General features: G+C 39.9%; 1 protein-coding gene across 1 annotated transcript in view; it reads left to right on the top strand.

The window, feature by feature from the left end:
• The window catches only part of DCHS2 (dachsous cadherin-related 2), a 324194-nt gene that overhangs the window by 230789 nt on the left and 71405 nt on the right, over positions 1-22000 (top strand). The window contains exon 13 of the mRNA XM_027513497.1: positions 8295-9152. Within this exon, the coding sequence (XP_027369298.1) occupies positions 8295-9152 (858 nt within the window). The remainder of the gene's footprint in view (positions 1-8294; positions 9153-22000) is intronic.

Here is a 22000-nt window from a genome sequence, read left to right as displayed (position 1 = left end):
ATTGTGAAATTATTTGTTCTAGCTCTGTGAAGAATACTGTTGGTAGCTTGATAGGGATTGCGTTGAATCTATAAATTGCTTTGGGTAGTATACTCATTTTCACTATACTGATTCTTCCAATCCATGAACATGGTATATTTCTCCATCTATTAGTGTCCTCTTTGATTTCTTTCACCAGTGTTTTATAGTTTTCTATATATAGGTCTTTAGTTTCTTTAGGTAGATATATTCCTAAGTATTTTATTCTTTCCATTGCAATGGTGAATGGAATTGTTTCCTTAATTTCTCTTTCTGTTTTCTCATTATTAGTGTATAGGAATGCAAGGGATTTCTGTGTACTGGCACAAAGACAGAAATATAGATCAATGGAATAAAATAGAAAGCCCAGAGATAAATCCACGCACATATGGACACCTTATCTTTGACAAAGGAGGCAAGAATATACAATGGATTAAAGACAATCTCTTTAACAAGTGGTGCTGGGAAATCTGGTCAACCACTTGTAAAAGAATGAAACTAGAACACTTTCTAACACCATACACCAAAATAAACTCAAAATGGATTAAAGATCTAAACATAAGACCAGAAACTATAAAACTCCTAGAGGGGAACATAGGCAAAACACTCTCTGACATACATCACAGCAGGATCCTCTATGACCCACCTCCTAGAATATTGGAAATAAAATCAAAAATAAACAAATGGGACCTAATTAACCTTAAAAGCTTCTGCACATCAAAGGAAACTATTAGCAAGGTTAAAAGACAGCCTTCAGAATGGGAGAAAATAATAGCAAATGAAGCAACTGACAAACAACTAATCTCAAAAATATACAAGCAACTCCTACAGCTCAACTCCAGAAAAATAAACGACCCAATCAAAAAATGGGCCCAAGAACTAAATAGACATTTCTCCAAAGAAGACATACAGATGGCTAACAAACACATGAAAAGATGCTCAACATCACTCATTATCAGAGAAATGCAAATCAAAACCACTATGAGGTACCATTTCACACCAGTCAGAATGGCTGCAATCCAAAAGTCTACAAATAATAAATGCTGGAGAGGGTGTGGAGAAAAGGGAACCCTCTTACACTGTAGGTGGGAATGCAAACTAGTACAGCCACTATGGAGAACAGTGTGGAGATTCCTTAAAAAACTGGAAATAGAACTGCCTTATGATCCAGCAATCCCACTGCTGGGCATACACACTGAGGAAACCAGAAGGGAAAGAGACACGTGTACCCCAATGTTCATTGCAGCACTGTTTATCATAGCCAGGACATGGAAGCAACCTAGATGTCCATCAGCAGATGAATGGATAAGAAAGCTATGGTACATATACACAATGGAGTACTACTCAGCCATTAAAAAGAATACATTTGAATCAGTTCTAATGAGGTGGATGAAACTGGAGCCTATTATACAGAGTGAAGTAAGCCAGAAGGAAAAACATAAATACAGTATACTAATGCATATATATGGAATTTAGAAAGATGGTAACAATAACCCTGTGTACGAGACAGCAAAAGAGACACTGATGTATAGAACAGTCTTATGGACTCTGTGGGAGTGGGAGAGGGTGGAAAGATTTGGGAGAATGACATTGAAACATGTAAAATATCATGTAAGAAACGAGTTGCCAGTCCAGGTTCGATACATGATACTAGATGCTTGGGGCTAGTGCACTGGGACGACCCAGAGGGATGGTATGGGGAGGGAGGAGGAAGGAGGGTTCAGGATGGGGAACACATGTATACCTGTGGCGGATTCATTTTGATATTTGGCAAAACTAATACAATTATGTAAAGTTTAAAAATAAAATTAAATTAAAAAAAAAAGATATCAGCTAATATTTTTAGTGGTTTCCTTTTAAGTGACTCTCTTCCTGCCTTTAAAATTCTCCCATTCACTCTTTAAAATTTTTTCATTTTTATTATGATATGACTTAGTGTGAACCTCTTTGAGTTCATCTTGTTTAGGCCTCTCTGTGCTTCTTGGACCTGGATATCTGTTTCCTTTTCAGGTTAGTGATATTTTCAGCTACAATTTCATCAAATAAGGTTATGCCCCTTTCTGTCTCTCTTCCTCTGCGACTCCTATAATGCTAATGTTAGTATGCTTGATATTTTCCTAGAAGTTCCTTGTTGAATTCTCCAGGAGAGAATACTGGAGTGGGTTGCTATTTCCTTCTCCAGTGGATCTTCCCAACTCAGGTATCAAAGCCAGGTCTACCACACTGCAGGGCAGATTCTTTACTATCTGAGCCACAAGGGAAGCCCAGAAGTCCCTTAAATAATCCTTATGAACTTTTTCTTTTTGCTGTTCTGATAAGGTGATTTCCACTATTCTGTCTTCCAGGTCATTCATGTGTTTCTCTGTATCACCTAATCTGTGGTTAATTCCTTCTAGTGTATTTCTCCTTTCAGTTATTGTATTCTTCAGCTCTAATTGGTTCTTTATTATATTTTCTAGTTCCTTTTGAAGTTCCCACTGTATTTTTGTATCCTTTTCCTTATGAAAAGGATGTTCACAAGTTTGATTAACTTTTTTTATGACTTTTGCTTTGAACCATTTATCAGATGAATTACTGTCTCATTAGGCTTCCCTTCACCCAGGGTTTTATATTGCTCTTTGTTTTGTAACATATTCTACTGTCTTTTCATTTTGTTTGATGAAATTAAGGAAAACATGCACATCTTGGTCTTGAACCCATGTCATTGTATTGGATCATCCCTATGCAGTCTCCCTATGCCCGGTGGATTAGGCGGGAGAGCTGGATCTAAAGTGACCATGGGCCATGCCTTTTCTCGGGGTGTGCTAGCAGTCACTGCCATGTTGAGGGGCGGGGCCAGGTTTGGAGAGGCTGGAGCCACAATCCTGAGTGAGGTTATCATATCCTTGGTGCTATAGAGTTTCTGTCTTGGCCAGGGGTAGCGATGGGACCCACGAGGCTGGAAGAGGAGCCTTGAGCCAGCCCTGGCCTTTCCCAAGGTGCACTGGTGATTCTGCCTTGTCACAGCCTGGGGCTGGAGCAGGAGGGACTGAGGTCAGAGCCTGTCTCAGATGGGGTGAGGTGTGCTGGGGTGGTCACGGTGGGTTGGTCGGAGCACCAGGCAGGTTGCCACCGTGCCAGGACTGGGAGCAAACAACTGTGTCCATGCTCTCCAAAAGCAGAGTCTCCATTGCCTACAGGCCTCCATTAAGCCCCACTGGTTTTCAGACTGCCTAAAAGGGCTCATATTCCCAGTACTTATCTTCAGGCTGGCATGCCCGATATGGGGCTCAAATCCCTAACAACGAAGGGAAGATCCCTGAGCCTGTGAAATCTTATTCTGTGTTACCCACTAAGTGTGTGGGTCCTGACAAGACTTCTTCTTCTTCCCTAATACTAGACTCCTTGTGGTTCTTCCTTTATAATCTTGGTTTTAGAAGATCAAGTCTGCTAGACTTCAGGTCAATTTAAGAGAGAATTTCTTTTTATATCAATGCAATTTTGTCTTTCTAAGAGGAGGTAAGCTCAGGGTCTTCCCACTCCACCATCTTGATCCCACCTTCTAATTATTTTTTATTTTCTACTTTCTTTCTTTTTACAATGAGAAAGTAGAATTAGGATCAGTGCCTTTGACTAAAAATAAATAGCATTTTTGTCCACACTTCATGTCCTGTGGTAAACTGTGGGCTTTGCTCTGTATCATCCTGACTCTAGGGCTCCCTGTCAAAGGATTTTAAAAGGAAAATAATGGATTTCATACAAATATAAAACTGACAACTTCCAAAGGTTTTTATTCAAGTCATTAGTTAATAAACAAGGCAAAAAGATGTTAAAATTGGTTCAAGGAGAAATCTAAGAAACACACACATGCACACAGAGAGAGAAAATAAGAGATTCTGAAATGCAGAAGAGTTCTAGCCACAGGACAGTAATCATTGCCATTCCACCAGACACAATTAATTTGGATTTCTGTGAACATGAACTGTTTTCATTATGTATTTAGTTTTCAGCAATTTACAGAAATAAAATGCCTGAAAGACAATGAAGATAAAATACCTGGAAGACAATTCTGATGTCAAAACCAGACTAGTCACACACTGATCTTTATTTTTACCATAGAACATCCACTTATTATTTCCTTCCATTTCAAATTGTTTCAGCATTTTTTCCTGATAGCCTCAAGGACCCAGTCTTCATGTCCAATAGCATCTCATTATCAGTGTGTCTAAAACTGAACATCACTCCCTTTTCATTCACCTCATCATGATCTGGCTGCTTCTAGAATTTCTTCAAGTGCTCAGCCTTTTTTGCTCAATGTGTCCTTAAAAAATCTCGTTACAGATGTAAGCACTGAAAATCCTTGTTCACGCTTTTTACATTGTAGACAGATTGTTGTTATAGTAGTAACATTTCTTAAACTCCTTCTGATATGTGTCCCCAAATCCAATAATGGCTTTTATTATCTATTTATTTACTACTTAGGAACTTGAAACTGAAAGTTGCTCAGTCGTGTCTGACTCTTTGTGACCCCATGGACTGTAGCCTGCCAGGCTCCTCTGTTCTGGAGAGGTCAGAGTACTGGAATGGGCAGCTATTCCCTTCCCCAGGGGATCTTCCCAGCCCAGCGCTCAAACCCAGGTCTCCTGCATTGCAGGCAGATTCTTTACTGTCTGACCCACCAGAGAAGCCCAAAGAATACTGGAGTGGGTAGCCTATCCCTTCCCCAGTGGATCTTCCCAACCCAGGAATTGAACCAGGGTCTCCTGCATTGTGGGCAGATTCTTTACCAACTGAGAATAGGCCCTAAAGTTTAGTTCATAGCAAAGGTCCTCTCCAAAAAAAATGATGTATCCCCCCAGGCATTCAAGTCAGTTCTTGTTTCAATGTGAAACGCCAGCATTGGGAATGCCCCCTTACCTGGCAGCCTAGAAACTTTCACACCCTGATCTGGTACACCTTGGTCAGGTTAGGAGGGGTGAGAAGTGAACCTTTCTTTTATAATTTGTAAGAAGGGTAGTTATAAAGTGATTTTGGGAAAGACAAACCCATGTGATCCTATGGGTTTTCTCAAGCAGAACCATTTTCAAAATAAGGATATGTAAATAAACTTCTGGTTATTGCCCTAAAACTTACCTGTTTCCAGATACTCTTTAGATAGTTTTATATAACCCCAGCATCCTCAGGGAGAAATATCAATAACCTCAGATATGCAGATGACACCACCCTTATGGCAGAAAGTGAAGAACTAAAGAGCCTCTTGATGAAAGTGAAAGAGGAGAGTGAAAAAGTTGGCTTAAAGCTTAACATTCAGAAAACTAAGATCATGGCATCTGGTCCCATCATTTCATGGCAAACAGATGGGGAAACAGTGGAAACAGTGGCTGACTTTATTTGGGGGGCTCCAAAATCACTGCAGATGGTGATTGCAGCCATGAAATTAAAAGATGCTTACTCCTTGGAAGGAAAGTTATGACCAACCTAGACAGCATATTAAAAAGCAGACACATTACTTTGCCAACAAAGGTCCGTCTAGTCAAGACTATGGTTTTTCCAGTGGTCATGTATGGATGTGAGAGTTGGACTATAAAGAAAGCTGAGTGCTGAAGAATTGATGCTTTTGAACTGTGGTGTTAGAGAAGACTCTTGAGAGTCCCTTGGACTGCAAGGAGATCCAACCAGTCCATCCTAAAGGAAATCAGTCCTGAATATTCATTGGAAGGACTGATGTTGAAGCTGAAACTCCAATACTTTGGCCACCTGATGCGAAGATCTGACTCATTGAAAAGACCCTGATGCTAGGAAAGATTGAAGGCAGGAGGAGAAGGGGTAGACAGAGGATGAGATGGCTGGATAACATCACTGACTCAATGGACGTGGGTTTGGGTGGACTCTGGGAGTTGGTGATTGACAGGGAGGCCTGACGTGCTGGGGTTCATGGGGTCACAGCATCGGACACTACTGAGCAACTGAACTGAAGGGTCCTCAAACCTCATTTTAAACAAAACTGGTCTACACACCTTTCAGTCTTTCTCCTAAGCCAGATCATGAGTCTTACCTTCCTTACTGCTTACTTTTCCTCCTCTGATTCTTTGGAATGCATCCACTTCCTCTAGGTGCATATCTTTCCAGAACCCCCTCATTACACAGACACTGTGATAGTCTCCTATCTTTCACTAGTCTAAAAGCTCTGACACTGCTGCCCAGGATTCTTCCTAAAACAGAAATGTGATTCACAGTGTCTTCCTGTCTAAAATCTTGCAGGTAGATTTTAAGATAAAGCCCAGCATCTTGGCAGTGTATACAGGGCAGTTCATGACTGGATATCCTGCTTATCTTCCAGATTTATATTCTTGCCACTGTCAATCCTCTTTCTGCCTACATTCTACCCTCAAATACCCAGGGGACCCTAAATTCTAGTCATACTAAAATGTTTGCAACCTTTGCTTTTTCATAATCCTGGGACTTCATCCAGGTTTGACCCTCTTCCCTCTCCCTCCCCTAAGACTAATAGCCTGGCTTCCTCCCCTTTAGGAGTTAGTTTGGTGTCACTGTTTATAATAAGCATTTTCTTGCCACCCTCATGCGGGACCCTGTGCTCATCTTCTGTCCTCCCAGTGTCCTGCACATGTGAGTTTCACACTGTACTTTAATGTCCAGGTACGGATGTGCCGTTCCTCCTGGACTGTAAACTCTTAGAAGTCAGATCACATCTTCCTCTCCTCATATTCCCAGTGTCCCAACACATATTTGGTACATGACAGGTGTTGTTAAAATGTCTAATGAGGGAATGAATGGCTTTATCAATCACAAATGCCACAGAAATGTAATTTGTCTCACCACCTGTGTTTGGTACAAATTAACATGTCTCATGAAGGCCTTCAAATGCCGTCCCTGCTCCTCAGCCCCCGTACTGCCTGAGGCTGCTGTTTTTTCTGCACTGCTCCACTTCCTCCGTGTGCCTCTGCAGGGTTCAGGAAGTTCTCATGCTGTTGGGAACGGTCCCCACTAGTCCAAGAATGTGGCTGGTAGGTCACTGAACTTCATTTTCCCAACTAATCTTCAGGTTGACTTTAAAATGCCTTTGGAAGCTTTTTATCCTTGAGTTTAGTTTTCTTTTAATTAATTATTTTAATTGGAGGCTAATTACTTTACAATACTGTAGTGGTTTTGCCAAACATTGACATGAATCAGCCATGAGTGTTCATGTGTCCCCTATCCTGAACCCCTCTCCTACCTCCCTCCCCATCCCATCCCTCAGGGTTGTCCCAGTGCACCAGCCCTGAGCACCCTGTCTAATGCATCGAACCTGGACGGCTGATCTGTTTCATATATGGTAATATACATGTCTCAATGCTATTCTCTCAAACCATCCCACCCTCGCCTTCTCCCACAGAGTCCAAAAGTCTGTTCTTTATCTCTGTGTCTCTTTTGCTGTCTTGCATAAAGGGCTTCCCTTGTGGCTCAGCTGGTAAAGAATCCACCTGCAGTGCAGGAGACCTGGGTTTGATCTCTGGTTTGGGAAAATCCCCTGGAGAAGGGAACGGCTACCCACTCCAGCATTCTGGCCTGGAGAATTCTATGGACTCTATAGTCCATGTGTTCACAAAGAGTCGGACACGACTGGGTGACTTTCAGTTTTACTTCTAAATTTTATTCTACTTGGTACCATATACAATAGCAAAAGGAACATATTTTAAAGAATAAAACATAATCCTTGCTTATGTTATGTAAGAGATAGACAAGTGTTCTACTGTCTCTGAAAGAAGTGTTATGGCTCATGCACAAAGGGCCATGTAGAAGAGGACCTTATTCCAGTAATATAACCAACATTCAATCTATAGTGAGTAAGGGGAAAATTAAAAATACGTTGTTATAAATCAATCTGTTAATTTTTGATTGCTATCTACAAATGAACATCGAATACTGTTGCTTATCTCTGCCTACTATTGTTTTATTTCAAGTAAAATATGCATTTTAATCCTTCAAAAAGGAAAAGCATATTACTATAAAAAGTTGAAGTTGAAAAAAAATCATACTGCTGCAAATCAGTCAAAGCGAGTGTTTGAATTACTGATTGAATTAAGATAGATGTTGAATTTTATTTTTTACTTATCCCCTGAGTATTATTATCAGGAAGCTTTGTGAGGGTAGGGACTGGATCATGTACTTACAAAAGTGATAGTGTACTATAATAATCAGGAAATAAATGTTTGTTGGATGAATATATATATATATTCATAGTAAAGAGCTGCTACTTTTTCAATTCAAATATATTCTGAACTTGCTTTCTTTAATAGATGGAAATACTGATGAGTACTTTGCTGTTAATGAAATGTCGGGAGAACTCTCAACCACTCGCGCTTTGGACCGGGAGGAAGTCAGCAACTTCACCCTCGTCATCCTGTGCTCGGATCTGGGGAGCCCGCCGCAAAGCTCCACGGCGCAGCTGCAGGTCAGAGTTCTGGACGACAACGACCACAGCCCTTCCTTCCCCAGGCTGCAGTACCAGGCTTCTGTGAGAGAGGACGCGCAGGTGGGAACCACGGTTCTCGTGCTCTCCTCCGCGGACGAGGATGAGGGCCTGAACGGGCAAACCATGTATTCTCTGGTGCATGAGTCTTCCGGGGCGTTCACCATCGACCCTGTGGCAGGCACACTGAGAACCAGCCGCGCCCTTGACCGGGAAGCCAGGTCTGAGCACGTATTGAAGGCTGTGGCCAGAGACTGTGGTGTCCAAGGCTCACGAAGCACCACGGTGGTTATAAAAGTACATGTCACTGATGTTAATGACAACAGTCCAGTTTTGGAACAGAACCCCCTTGATATTTTTCTTTCCTCTCAGTCACCTACAAACCAAACAGCTGCCATCCTCAGAGCCAGTGACCCAGACTCAGGACCCAATGGCACCGTCACGTTCAGCTTCGCAGAGCCGCAGTCAGTGCTTTCTATTAATGAATACACAGGAGCAATTCAACTTCAGCAAATTCCGTCTTCAGAATATTTTCCTATTTGGCTGCAGTTAAAAGCTGTGGATCAAGGGGTCCCAGCTAGGACAACCACTGGTCTCCTGGTCATTCACATGGAAGGAGAAGATGTAAGGATCTCCTTCAGCCAGCATCTGTATAAAGGGATCGTGCCTGAAAATTGTGAGGCAGGTGAGTGTCAAGTGTCCCAGTTTGGGCAAAATGCTTAAAACTATCAAAGCATTAAAACTATGAATTTCTGAGTCCAGCCAATTCTTGGTATTACAATTTTCATTCAGCATATGTTATTAAAAATATATACTCAAATACAGTAATATATTCACACCCCTTTCAAGACAACAAAAACTAATAAAAACACTGAAATCATTCAGGACTCTTGAACTTTAAGTTTAAAATCTCAAAAAACCCACATTAATTTAAATGTTTATGAATCCTGAACAACTACATTTCCTAAATGACTTTCCTGGAAATACAATGAGAGGTGAAATGTGCTGTGGTTCAGTGACTGCCACTGTGTGTCCTTGGGAAGCTGGCTCTCGTGGCCTCCGGTTCCCAACCTGCAAATTAGGGATGAGTTTGGTACCTACCTCATTAGGGTGTTCTGAGGACCGAATGAGCCACTTCATATAAAGCCTTTAAAACAGTATCTGACTCAGAATCAGTGTGTAATTTTAAGGAAGTGTGATTTTTCTTATTATTACTTCATTTTGATACAGTCAGTATTACTTTTAAATAATGCAGTAATATCTGATCTTCAAAGAATTTGGCAAGATTATACTACTCAGAACAGGCTTCTGTGAATGGTGACTGTTTTTCCTCATAATGCTAAATTATTTTTCAGTTATTTCCCTACTCAAATTTATGCCATAATGGGAAACATAAATAATTAATTCCAATGATCTTTCTACCCTAAAGAAAAAACCCATTTGCAGATAGTTGTGAATGGAAAGAAATCCAATCTAGATGATTATATCTAACTAGAGAGTTGAAATATAAACCTTCTGAATCTTTGAACCAGCCAGAGGGCAAATCACGTGGACTCCAGGGCTTGGGGGAGGAGGAGTTTGCTTTCAACAAGTCTGATGTGTGCTGTTTGATTTCTCCAGTTGTTCTTTGTTTTTGCTTTGTTATTCTGGATTCAATTTCACTTTATTCATACCCAAAACAACCACTGTTTAAAAGGCAGCTTGAATTTTTCTGAAATTGTTTTATTTACTTCATAGTGAAAATATTTGTTACACATTATCACACATTTGTTACACATTATATTCTCTATAAAAAGAGAATATTCAACTTAATATTGAATGTCAAGTTAGGATTCTTCTCAATTACATATTATTAACCCCAGTTGCATCTTCTTTTGAATTACGGTTATCTCATGGGCTGCTTATTCAGAAGGCCTCTTATGATTCTAAACATTATTAGGGGTAAATTGCAGTTACCTTCATTAAATGAAATAATAGCATCTTCCAAAATAACTAGAAATTTCCACCTATTCTTAGGTGTAATGAGAATTCCACGGAAGAGTTAAATGTTAAATAATATGAGATACTCCATAGAGCTGTGTTTCCTCATGAGAGCTATACATCCTAACTCCAGAGCAGAGCCTGATAGAAAGAAAGGTAAAATTTTCTAAATAATAATAATTAATATATTTGTGCTAAATAATACAGCACAAAATATATTAATCAATCTTGAAATGTATTTGATAAAATCATAGAATTTTTAAGTCCAGCTTTTATCAGCAGTGAACATATAAACATTTTTTCCTTAACTGATGATCTTTCAGTCTCTACTTGAATCTCTCAGTGATTGAGAGTCTAGGACAGTGGTTCTTGAACTTGGGTATGAAACAAGCACTCTCTCATGATTGCAGAAGTTTCTGCTTCAGTAATCTGGGATCCAGGAACTATCATTTTTAATGCTCTGTAGGTGATTTGATTACATGACAAAGTTGGAAAACTCTTTCATTTGGAAAGTAATTCCTGTGTTAAACCCAGATCTGCCTCATTTATGTATGTCCGTAAATTCTAGTCCTGCCATCTGGAGTATTCCACTGATCTACATGGTTGCTTGTTCTTTAAATGTTTTATTTGCTCCTTCAACAAAAATTCTATCGAACATTATGTGCCAGGTACATTTCTATCGGGATATGTTAGTGAACAAAAAGACAAAGATGCTTGTCCTTGAGAGGCTTGCATTCCAGCAGGGGTAAAAAGACAATATCAGTGAACGTAATAAATAGCTAAAAAGTAGTGTATGTTCAGTTCAGTTCAGTCGCTCAGTCGTGTCCGACTCTTTGCGACCCCATGAATCGCAGCATGCCAGGCCTTCCTGTCCATCACCAACTCCCGGAGTTCACTCAGACTCACATCCATTGAGTCAGTGATGACATCCAGCCATCTCATCCTCTGTCGTCCCCTTCTCCTCCCACCCCCAATCCCTCCTAGCATCAGAGTCTTTTCCAATGAGTCAACTCTTCACATGAGGTGGCCAAAGTACTGGAGTTTCAGCTTTAGGATCATTCCTTCCAAAGAAATCCCAGGGCTGATCTCCTTCAGAATGGACTGGTTGGATCTCCTTGCAGTCCAAGGGACTCTCAAGAGTCTTCTCCAACACCACACTTCAAAAACATCAATTCTTCAGCACTGAGCTTTCTTCACAGTCCAACTCTCACATCCATACATGACCACTGGAAAAACCATAGCCTTGACTAGACGGACCTTTGTTGGCAAAGTAATGTCTCTGCTTTTGAATATGCTATCTAGGTTGGTCATAACTTTCCTTCCAAGGAGTAAGCGTCTTAATTTCATGGCTGCAATCACCATCTGCAGTGATTTTGGAGCCCAGAAAATAAAGTCAGCCACTGTTTCCACTGTTTCCCCATCTATTCCCCATGAAGTGATGGGACCAGATGTCACGATCTTCATTTTCTGAATGTTCAGTCTTAAACCAACTTTTTCACTCTCCTCTTTCACCTTCATCAAGAGGCTTTTGAGTTCCTTTTCACTTTCTGCCGTAAGGGTGGTGCCATCTGCGTATCCGAGGTTTTTGATATTTCTCCTGGCAATCTTGATTCCAGCTTGTGCTTCTTCCAGCCCAGCATTTCTCATGATGTACTATGCATATAAGTTAAATAAGCAGGGTGACAATATACAGCCTTGACATACTCCTTTTCCTATTTGGAACCAGTCTGTTGTTCCATGTCCAATTCTAACTGTTGCTTCCTGACCTGCATACAAATTTCTCAAGAGGCAGGTCAGGTGGTCTGGTATTCCTATGTCTTTCAGAACTCTCCACAGTTTATTGTGATCCACACAGTCAAAGGCTTTAGCATAGTCAATAAAGCAGAAATAGATGTTTTTCTGGAACTCTCTTGTTTTTTCCATGATCCAGCGGATGTTGGCAATTTGGTCTCTGGTTCCTCTGCCTTTTCTAAAACCAGCTTGAACATCTGGAAGTTCATGGTTCATGTATTGTTGAAGCCTGGCTTGGAGAATTTTGAGCATTACTTTACTAGCGTGTGAGATGCATGCAGTTGTGTGGTAGTTTGAGCATTCTTTGGCATTGCCTTTCTTTGGGATTGGAATGAAAACTTACCTTTTCCAGTCCTGTGGCCACTGCTGAGTTTTCCAAATTTGCTGGTATATTGTGTGCTGCCCTTTCACAGCATCATCTTTCAAGATTTGAAATAGCTCAACTGGAATTCCATCACCTCCACTAACTTTGTTCGTAGTGATGCTTTCTTTTTTTTTTTTTAATTATTATTTTTTTAATTTTATATAGACTAACCAGGAAAATCCCTATGGTATTCATTTATATGATAATAAATCCTTTTTTAGAAGCTCTCTGAGCTTACAAGTAGCATTATTTAAATAACCCTCAAATCACAGTTGAATATGAAATGCATCCAAAAATTTTTCATAACAAGAGGGTCACACTGCTGCTACTAAGTCACTGCAGTCGTGTTCGACTCTGTGCGACCCCATAGACAGCAGCCCACCAGGCTCCCCCGTCCCTCGGATTCTCCAAGCAAGAATACTGGAGTGGGTTGCCATTTCCTTCTCCAGTAGTGATGCTTTCTAAGGCCCACTTGACTTCACATTCCAGGATGTCTGGTCTAGGTGACTGATCACACCATCATGATTATCTGGGTCATGAAGATCTTTTTTGTACAGTTCTTCTGTGTATTCTTGCCACCTCTTCTTAATATCTTCTGCTTCTGTTAGGTCCATACCATTTCTGTCCTTTATCGAGCCCATCTTTGCATGAAATGTTCCCTTGGTATCTCTAATTTTCTTGAAGAAATCTCTAGTCTTTCTCATTCTGTTGTTTTCCTCTATTTCTTTGCATTGATAGCCGAGGAAGGCTTTCTTATCTCTCCTTGCTATTCTTTGGAACTCCACATTCAGATGCTTATATCTTTCCTTTTCTCCTTTGCTTTTCGCTTCTCTTCTTTTCACAGCTATTTGTAAGGCCTCCCCAGACAGCCATTTTTCTTTTTTGCATTTCTTTTCCATGGGGATGGTCTTGATCCCTGTCTCCTGTACAATGTCACAGTGTATGTTAGCTGGTGTTAAAAGCTGTGGTATGAAGAAACAGCAGGATTCCTGGCGAGGGCACAAAGACGATTTTAGATGGCAGGTTAGGACTGGCATTAGTGAGCAAGTGAAATTTGGGGCAAAGACATAAAGAAAGGAGGTAGCCATTCATATATATGGGTAGATAGCATTTCCAAAGAAAAAGAGGAGAAATCCAGTGGGAACTCACCTGGTTTGTTCATGAACAGTAAAGGGGACTGTGTGACTAAAGCAGAGTAAGCAAGGTGAAAGTGAAAGTGAAAGTGAAGTTGTGTCTCACTCTTTGCGACCCCATGGACTATAGCCTGCCAGGATCCTCTGTCCCTGGGATTTTCTAGGCAAGAATACTGGAGTGAGTGGGTTGCCATTTCCTTCTCCAGGAGATATTCCCAATGCAGGGATTGAACCTGGGTCTGCTTCATTGTAGGCAGACGCTTTACTGTCTGAGCCACCAGGGAAGTCAAGCAAGATGAAGAATGGTAAAAACTGAGGTCAGAAGAAGACAAAAAGAAGAGGTGGTGTCTTGTAGATCACTGGGAGGTCTTTGACTTTTACTGAAAATAGTTTTTCTTTCTCTAGTTCATTCAGTTATTCTTTACATAATGAGATTTCCAACCACTGCTAGTGAATAGTCTCACCCAATACAAATTCTGCAGAGTAGGAGGCATCAAGTAAATTATCCCTCAAAAGAATTGGCATAGACTAAGTCAGTTGTCATTATCACACTTATTCACATTAGTAAATGAAATTTCTAAAAATTAAGTAATGTGTCTGGCCATTTCCTAATTAAGATATCATTTCTCAAGTCACCCAGAATCAATTTCTTTGTAGGATTAACCCCCCAAAAAAGCCCATATCTAGGGCATCCCAAAGAAAGCCCAATATGAAATTAAGCTATAGATTAGGAAGTTTAATAATGTTTATGGTTGAATTGAGAAATGATTGAATAATAACACTAATGAACACTGCCATGGAAGGGAAAAATTTTGTACCTGATTTCATTTTTTCAATGTGCCATTCATTTATTTGTCCAGGATTCGCTCTGCTGATAGGAGGCAGCTGTTATGGGAGGAAACTACCCTTGTTTTGGTCCATTTCTCATCACTCAACCTTCCATCTACCCCCAGCCATAGCAGTTGGAATTAATCATTATGGTTAACAGTAAACGGGTCTGAGATTAAAAAAAAAAAAAAAATTAGGGTGGAAGACTAAATTAGTCTCTTACCTCTGAAGGTGGGCCTCCTGCTGCAGATTCAGGCAGAAAAGCTGATGAACACATGGGTGGCGGCAGTGGCTTAGTCACTAAGTTGTGTCTGACTCTTGCGACCCCATGGATTGTAGCCCAACAGGCTCCTCTGCCCATGGGATTTCCCAGGCAAGAATACTGGAGTAGGTTGCCATTTCCTTCTCCATGGCATCTTTCCAACCCAGGGATCAAACCCAGGTCTCCAGCATTGCAGGCAGATTCTTTATTCTTTACCAGGAAAGCTAGAATATGTGGGTGGAAAGACTTTATTCTGCTGTGGCATATTGTGTTTTTTTTGACCTCTGATCAGAGTCATCCTTCTTAATCTTCTTGCATTTAGAATTATTGAACTAAATTTGACTGGTACCTTTTAAATAGAGCCTAACAGTTTAAAATTTTGTTTGTTAATCTTACATATAGACAAGGTTAGAAATATTCTGGCAGTAAGCATATGTTATCCATAAATATTCAGGTAGGCATGCACTACAAAACATCTAAAACAATGGGTTGAGATCTTGTTTTGAAGAGTAGCTATGACATGTGTGAAGGGCATGGAGCTTACAGGAAGAGTAGCCTAAAAGCTGTATGACAGGAAGCACAACAAGAAAGGAAAAGATGATGGTTAAGAAGGCTATTGAATCTGGTTTAATGCAACTAATCTACACCCACATCAGCAGGATTTCCTAGGCCCTGGTGGACAACAGTGACGAGGTGCATAAAATATTGATTAACATTTCATCTGGCCAAAGCTTTGCCTGGAGTGTGAATTCTGCCAGGTCATAACAAGGGCACCAAAAGGTGATTTTTAAAAAATTTGGATTCCAATGGTTTCATTCATTTCTTTTCAGTCACTCAGTCATGTCTGACCCTTTGCGACCCCATGGACTGTAGCATGCCAGGCTTCCCTGTCCATCACCAACTCCTGGAGCTTGCTCAAATTCATGTCCATCGAGTCGGTGATGCCATCCAACCATCTCATCCTCTGTCATTGCCTTCTCCTCCTGCCTTCAATCTTTCCCAGCATCAGGGTCTGTTCCAGTGAGTCAGTTCTTCATATCAGGTGGCCAAAGTGTTGGAGTTTCAGCTTCAACATCAGTCCTTCCAATGAATATTCAAGACTGATTTCCATTAGGGTGGACTGGATTGATCTCCTTGCAGTCTAAGGGACTCTCAAGAGCCTTTTCCAACCCCACAGTTCAAAAGCATCAATTCTTCAGTGCTCAGCTTTCTTTATAGTCCAACTCTCACATCCATACATGACTACTGGAAAAACCATAGCTTTGACTAGACAGACCTTTTTTGGCAAAGTAATGTCTCTGCTTTTTAATATGCTGTCTAGGTTGGTCATAGCTTTTCTTCCAAGGAGCAAGTGTCTTTTAATTTCATGGCTGCAATCACCATCTGCAGTGATTTTGGAGCCCAGGAAAATAAAGTCTCTCACTATTTCCATTGTTTCCTCATCTGTTTGCCTTGAAGTGACAGGATTTCAAGTGATAGATGCCATGATGTTCGTTTATTGAATGTGGAGTTTTAAGCCAACTTTTTCACTCTCCTCTTTCACTTTCTTCAAGATTCTCTTTAGTTCTTCTCTTTCTGCCATAAGGGTGGTATCATCTATATATTTGAGGTTATTGATATTTCTCCCAGCAATCTTGATTCCAGCTTGTGCTTCATCCAGCCTGGCATTTTGCATGATGTACTCTGCATATAAATTAAATAAGCAGGGTGACAATATACAGCCGTGATGTACTGCTTTCCCAATTTGGAACCAGTCCATTGTTCCATGTCCAGTTCTAACTGTTGCTTCCTGACCTGCATACAGATTTCTCAGGAGGCAGATAAGGTGGCCTGAAATTCCCACCTCTTTAAGAATTTTCCACATTATGTTGTGATCCACACAGTCAAAGGCTTTGGCATGGTTACTAAGGCAGAAATACATGTTTTTATGGAACTCTCTTCCTTTTTCAATGATCCAGTGGATGTTGGCAATTTGATCTGTGTTTCCTCTGCCTTTTCTAAATCCAGCTTGAACCTCTGGAAGTTCAGGATTCACATACTATTGAAGTGTGGCTTGGAGAATTTTGAGCATTACTTTGCTAGCGTGTGTGATGAGTGCAATTGTGCAGTAGTTTGAACAGTCTTTGGCATTGCCAAAGAATGGAATGAAAACTGACCTTTTCTAGTCTTGTGGTCACTGCTGAGTTTTCCAAATTTGCTGGCAAATTGAGTGCAGCACTTTCACAGCATCATCTTTTAGGATTTGAAATAGCTCAGTTTGAATTCCATCACCTCCATTAGCTTTGTTTGTAGTGATGCTTCCTAAGGCCCACTTGAATTCACATTCCAGGATGTCTGGCTCTAGATGAGTGATCACACCATCATGGTTATCTGGGTCATGAAGATCTTTGTATAGTTCTTCCATGTATCCTCATTGCCTTCTCCTTCCAATGGTTTTAAAACATTGTAAATCCATTGATTAGTGTTTAAATGGCCTTGACATAAATTATTTAATAGCATTTTATAATTTCCAGCTTTGCTTCACTCTCCAATATGCCTGCAATTTTGATCTTTATTTTCAAATGAAAAATCTTGGAAGCTGCCTATTGGAAGTTTATATTTTCTGTAGTTTAAATGGCCTGTCAGTAGGAGCACTTGACATCTGAGTTAATTATTTTTTGTACTATCCTAAGTTTTAATCATTTTAAACTGTTTTTAACATTTAGATTTTTTTAAGAAAATAAAAATTAAAACAACTCAATTTTTATATTTGTTTAACATTTCTTTCTTGGAAAGCCTACAAGTTTGAATTTCAATTAATATTGTATCTTTCTATTGACAGCATTAAACTTAACACTTCAACTGTTTAAAACAGAATGTAGTTTAATTATATATATAAATAATTTTTATAGCTTATAGCATTTTAGAAGCAGCCCTTTGGTAGATAAAATCTCTTTATGTCATGAAATACTCACTTTTTCATAGAAAGAGTCATCACAGAAGGTGCCAGTTGCCTATAAGAGAGAGGTTAGATGTACTGCAAGGTGGCAAGAAAAGCTGAAGCTCAAGTGATTCCCCACCCTTCACTCTTACCACTTAGTCTTCCTTTTATACCTGCATGAGAAGAAATATAAGCATTCTGAATTTTTCTGAAGTGGAAGATAAACCACTTGGTTGTCCATGACATTCTAACCCATTAAACCATTTACATGCTCCTTCTAGAAGCCAGCTTTTATTTCTTCTGTTTCACTTCCAAAGCTTTGGTTATACCAGTAAGGGTGAATCAGCAGCTATTCCCCAATGTGGACTTTCTACAATTTCATGTATTTTTAAATAATTACTATGAGAGGAAAAATTGAAATTATGAATTGCGTTGATACCTTGGTTAAAAATGACTAGTCAGACATTGAAGACTTGAGATAAAATTAACATAATGATGTCTGAGGGCAGTCTAAGTATTAAAATACATTTAACATTCTCTACTAAATAAATTTGATCTTGATATTTTGGAGGAAAACCCATCTTCTGGCCCTTTGAAATTGATCCAGAATTCTGGCTCCTACAGTGGGTCAGGTTGGGCACATGTATGTGGAGTATGGAAATAGCATAGGAGTTAGTATAGCTGAGTGTATCTCTACTGCTCTCCTGCCCAGGTTGGACAACTTTCCCACTCCTTCTGGAAAGTGGAGATGGAAACAACTGATTCACAGGGAAACCATAAGGATCAAGTGAGGTAATAAGAGTCTACTAGTCACAGTTTTCATTGTTACTCTTATCTTCCTTCTGTCCCAAATCCTTAATTGAATTCCATAAAGTTAGCTGAGTATAAATTCTCACCAGAACAGCTAATAGTTACTTAGCAAGTATTTAACAGCAATTAAATATTTGCAGTTTTAAAAACCCTACCAGTCCTCTCTGTTTTACTTGGTCTCCAAACCGGATAAGAACTATATTCATATAAGAACTATAAGGTGTTAGAGTTCCTATAATTTTGGAAGTGATGTCTCTATGTCGTCTACAACTTTGGAAAAGGGTTCAATATATAACATTTTATGATAATGAAAAGAAGGAAGCAAACAACATCTCTCATTTCTATTCATTCTTTAAGGCTGGTCTCCTATTTGGAATGGAATTTATTGGAATGAGTGCCCTCTAAGTTACCATTGGCTAACAGTGTCAAATTCTATCACCTTACATATGACTCTAAGGTAGCTCCAGAGGAGAGAGGAGGGGAAAGTCCTCTTGAAAGAAGGTGAACATCTCACAAGGCAGTTTTCATTTTGTGAATTAACCCCAGTCCCACATCTAAGCCTCAGCTATATAGGCTCAAGACGTAATCTTAGCAAACCGAGTTCTTCCCTTGACGTTGGGGATCACTAACCATTAGAAAGGGGACTGATATATAAACCAGAGTACAATTCTCCTAGACCCTGGTGGCTCAGATGGCAAAGAATCTGCCTGCAATGCAAGAGACCCGAGTTTGATCCCTGGATCAGAAAGATCCCTGGAGAAGGAAATGGCTACCCACTCCAATATTCTTGCCTGGAGAATTCCATAGACAGAGGAGCCTGGCAAGCTATAGTCCACAAGGTCACAAAGAGTCAAATATAACGACGTGACTAACACTTTCATTTTTACAGTTATTTTTCTTATAGAAAAACTATAATTGCCCTCTGGATTAAAGTAGTCATTTCAGAATGACCAGCTTTCTCTGGGAAAAAGGATGCAGGAAGCCAGATTATACTCAGAAGTTTGCTTGTTAATCTTATATAGTTCAAGTAGGAGAGAATTATATCCTACTTGAATGTCCTCAGCCCATGTTAGCCTTTCTTAAGAAAGAACTCACACAGCATTGCCAAGTAGAATTTTATGAGCCTCTCATGATCGTCTGGGCTTGCATTGCTCATTGACTTCCTTTTGATCACACATCCGTTCTTGTGTCTTAACGCCTCCATCAAGCCTTCTGCCCTGGGAATGATTCTGTTCCTTCAGGTGATTTTGTATAGCTCTCTTCTTAACTATTATATTTTGTTTAGAGATGTAACAGAGTTAATATTTTTAACAGCTACTTTTTAACAAATGTTTAAGTACACAGCAAAATTGAGGGGAAAGCACAGAGGTTTCCCATGTACCCTTTGCCCCAATGACTCATGCATTCCCTCCCTCATTATTAGCATCCTTCCCAGAGTGACGGTGGTGGTGGTTAGTCAGTAAGTAAGATCTGACTCTTGTGACCTCATAGACTGTAGCCCTCCAGGCACCTCTGTTCATGGAATTTCCCAGGCAAGAATACTGGAGTGGGCTGCCATTTGCTTCTTCATCCCAGAGTGATACATTTGCTAAAATCTGTGAACCTACATTGATTCATCATAATCTCCCAAAGTTTCCAGTTTTCTTTAGGGTTCACCCTTGGTGTTGTACGTTCTATGGCTGTAAATGTTGTTCAGTCACTCAGTCGTGTCTGACTCTTTGTGACCCCATGGACTGCAGGACGCCAGGCCTCTCTGTCCCTATGCATCTCCCAAAGTTTGCCCAAGTTCATGTCTGTTGCATTGATGGTGCCATCCAGCCTTCTCATCCTTTGATGCTCTCTTCTCCTCCTGCCCTTAATCTTTCCCAACATCAGGGACTTTTCCAATGAGTCAGCTGTTCACATCAGATGACCAAGATACTGGAGTTTCAGCATCAGTCCTTCCAATGAGTATTCAGGGTTGATTTCCCTTAAGATGATGGGTTTGATCTCCTTGCTGTCCAAGGGACTCTCAGGAGTCTTCTCCAGCATCATAGTTCAAAGGCATCAATTTTTTGGTGCTCCACCTTCTTCACAGTCCAGCTTTCACAACCATATGTGACCACTGGGAAGACCATTGCCTTGACTATATGGACTTTTGTTGGCAGAGTAGTGTCTAACATGTATAAATGTGTTAAACCTATCTCTAGGTTTGTCATAGACCTGCTAAGAAACAAATGGTTTCTGATTTCATGGCTGTAGTCCTAGCTGCAGTGATTTTAGAGCCTAAGAAGAGGAAATCTGTCACTACTTCCACCTTTTCCCCGTCTATTTGCCATGAAGTAATTGGGCCAGATGCCATGATCTTAGGTTTTTGTTTTTGTTTTGTTTTTTAATATTTAGTTTTAAGCCAGCTCTGGAGGGAATGGCAAACTGCCCCAGTATACTTGCCATGAGAACCTCATGAACTGTGTAAAAGGACAAACAAGTTTAGATAAATGTATAGTAACATGGGGTCGCAAAGAGTGAATGAACTGAACTGATAGTAACATGTGTCCACCATTATTATATCATACAGAGTAGATTCTCTGCCTAAAAAATATACTTTTCCTACCCATCCTTTTCCCCATACTCCCTGCCTAAACCCAGGCAACCACTGAGCTTGTTACTGTCTCTATAGTTTTGCCTTTTACAATATGTCATATAGTTGGAATCATATAGTATGATTCCATATGTAGCCTTCTGTATATTCCATATGTAGCCTTCTGTATATTCCATATGTAGCCTTTTCAGATTTGCTTCTTTTACTTAGTGATATGCATATAATGTTTCTCCATGTCTATTGGTTGCTTGAGAGCTCATTTCTTTTCAGCATTGAATAGTATTCCATTGTCTAGATATTGCAGTTTATATACCCACCTACTGAAGGACATCTTGGTTGTTTTGAAGTTTTGGCAGTTACCGATAAATTTCTATAAGAACCAGGGTACAGGTTTTTATGTAGACAGTAATTTCCAACTCCTTTGGGTTAATTTTAGGGAGTATGATTCCTAGATCTTATGGTAAGACTATATTTAGTTTTGTAAGAAAGTGCCAAGCTGTCTTCCAAAGTGGTTGTACCATTTTGCTTTTCCACCAGCAATCAATGAATGAGAGTTCCTGTTGCTGCATATCTTTGCTAGCATATGATGTTGTCAGTGTTCCAAGTTTTAACCATTCTAATAGATATATGGTTCTATGTCATTTTAGTTTGCATTTCTATGATGAATATGATGTGAATATCTTCATATGCTTACTTTCCACCTGTATATTTTCTTTGTGAGTGTTTTTACAGGTCTTTTGTTGATTTTCAAGCAGGTTGTTTGTTAACGTTGAGTTTAAGAGTTCTTTGTATGTTCTGAATAATAGGCCTTCATCAGATATGTCTTTTGCAAAAATATTCTCTCAGTCTATGTCTAGTCTTTTC

Source organism: Bos indicus x Bos taurus, chromosome 17 (assembly GCF_003369695.1).
Source record: "Bos indicus x Bos taurus breed Angus x Brahman F1 hybrid chromosome 17, Bos_hybrid_MaternalHap_v2.0, whole genome shotgun sequence".
In the NCBI taxonomy this organism is placed as follows: domain Eukaryota; kingdom Metazoa; phylum Chordata; class Mammalia; order Artiodactyla; family Bovidae; genus Bos; species Bos indicus x Bos taurus.
Note: the sequence above shows the minus strand (reverse complement) of the source record. Positions and strands in the feature narration are given on the sequence as shown.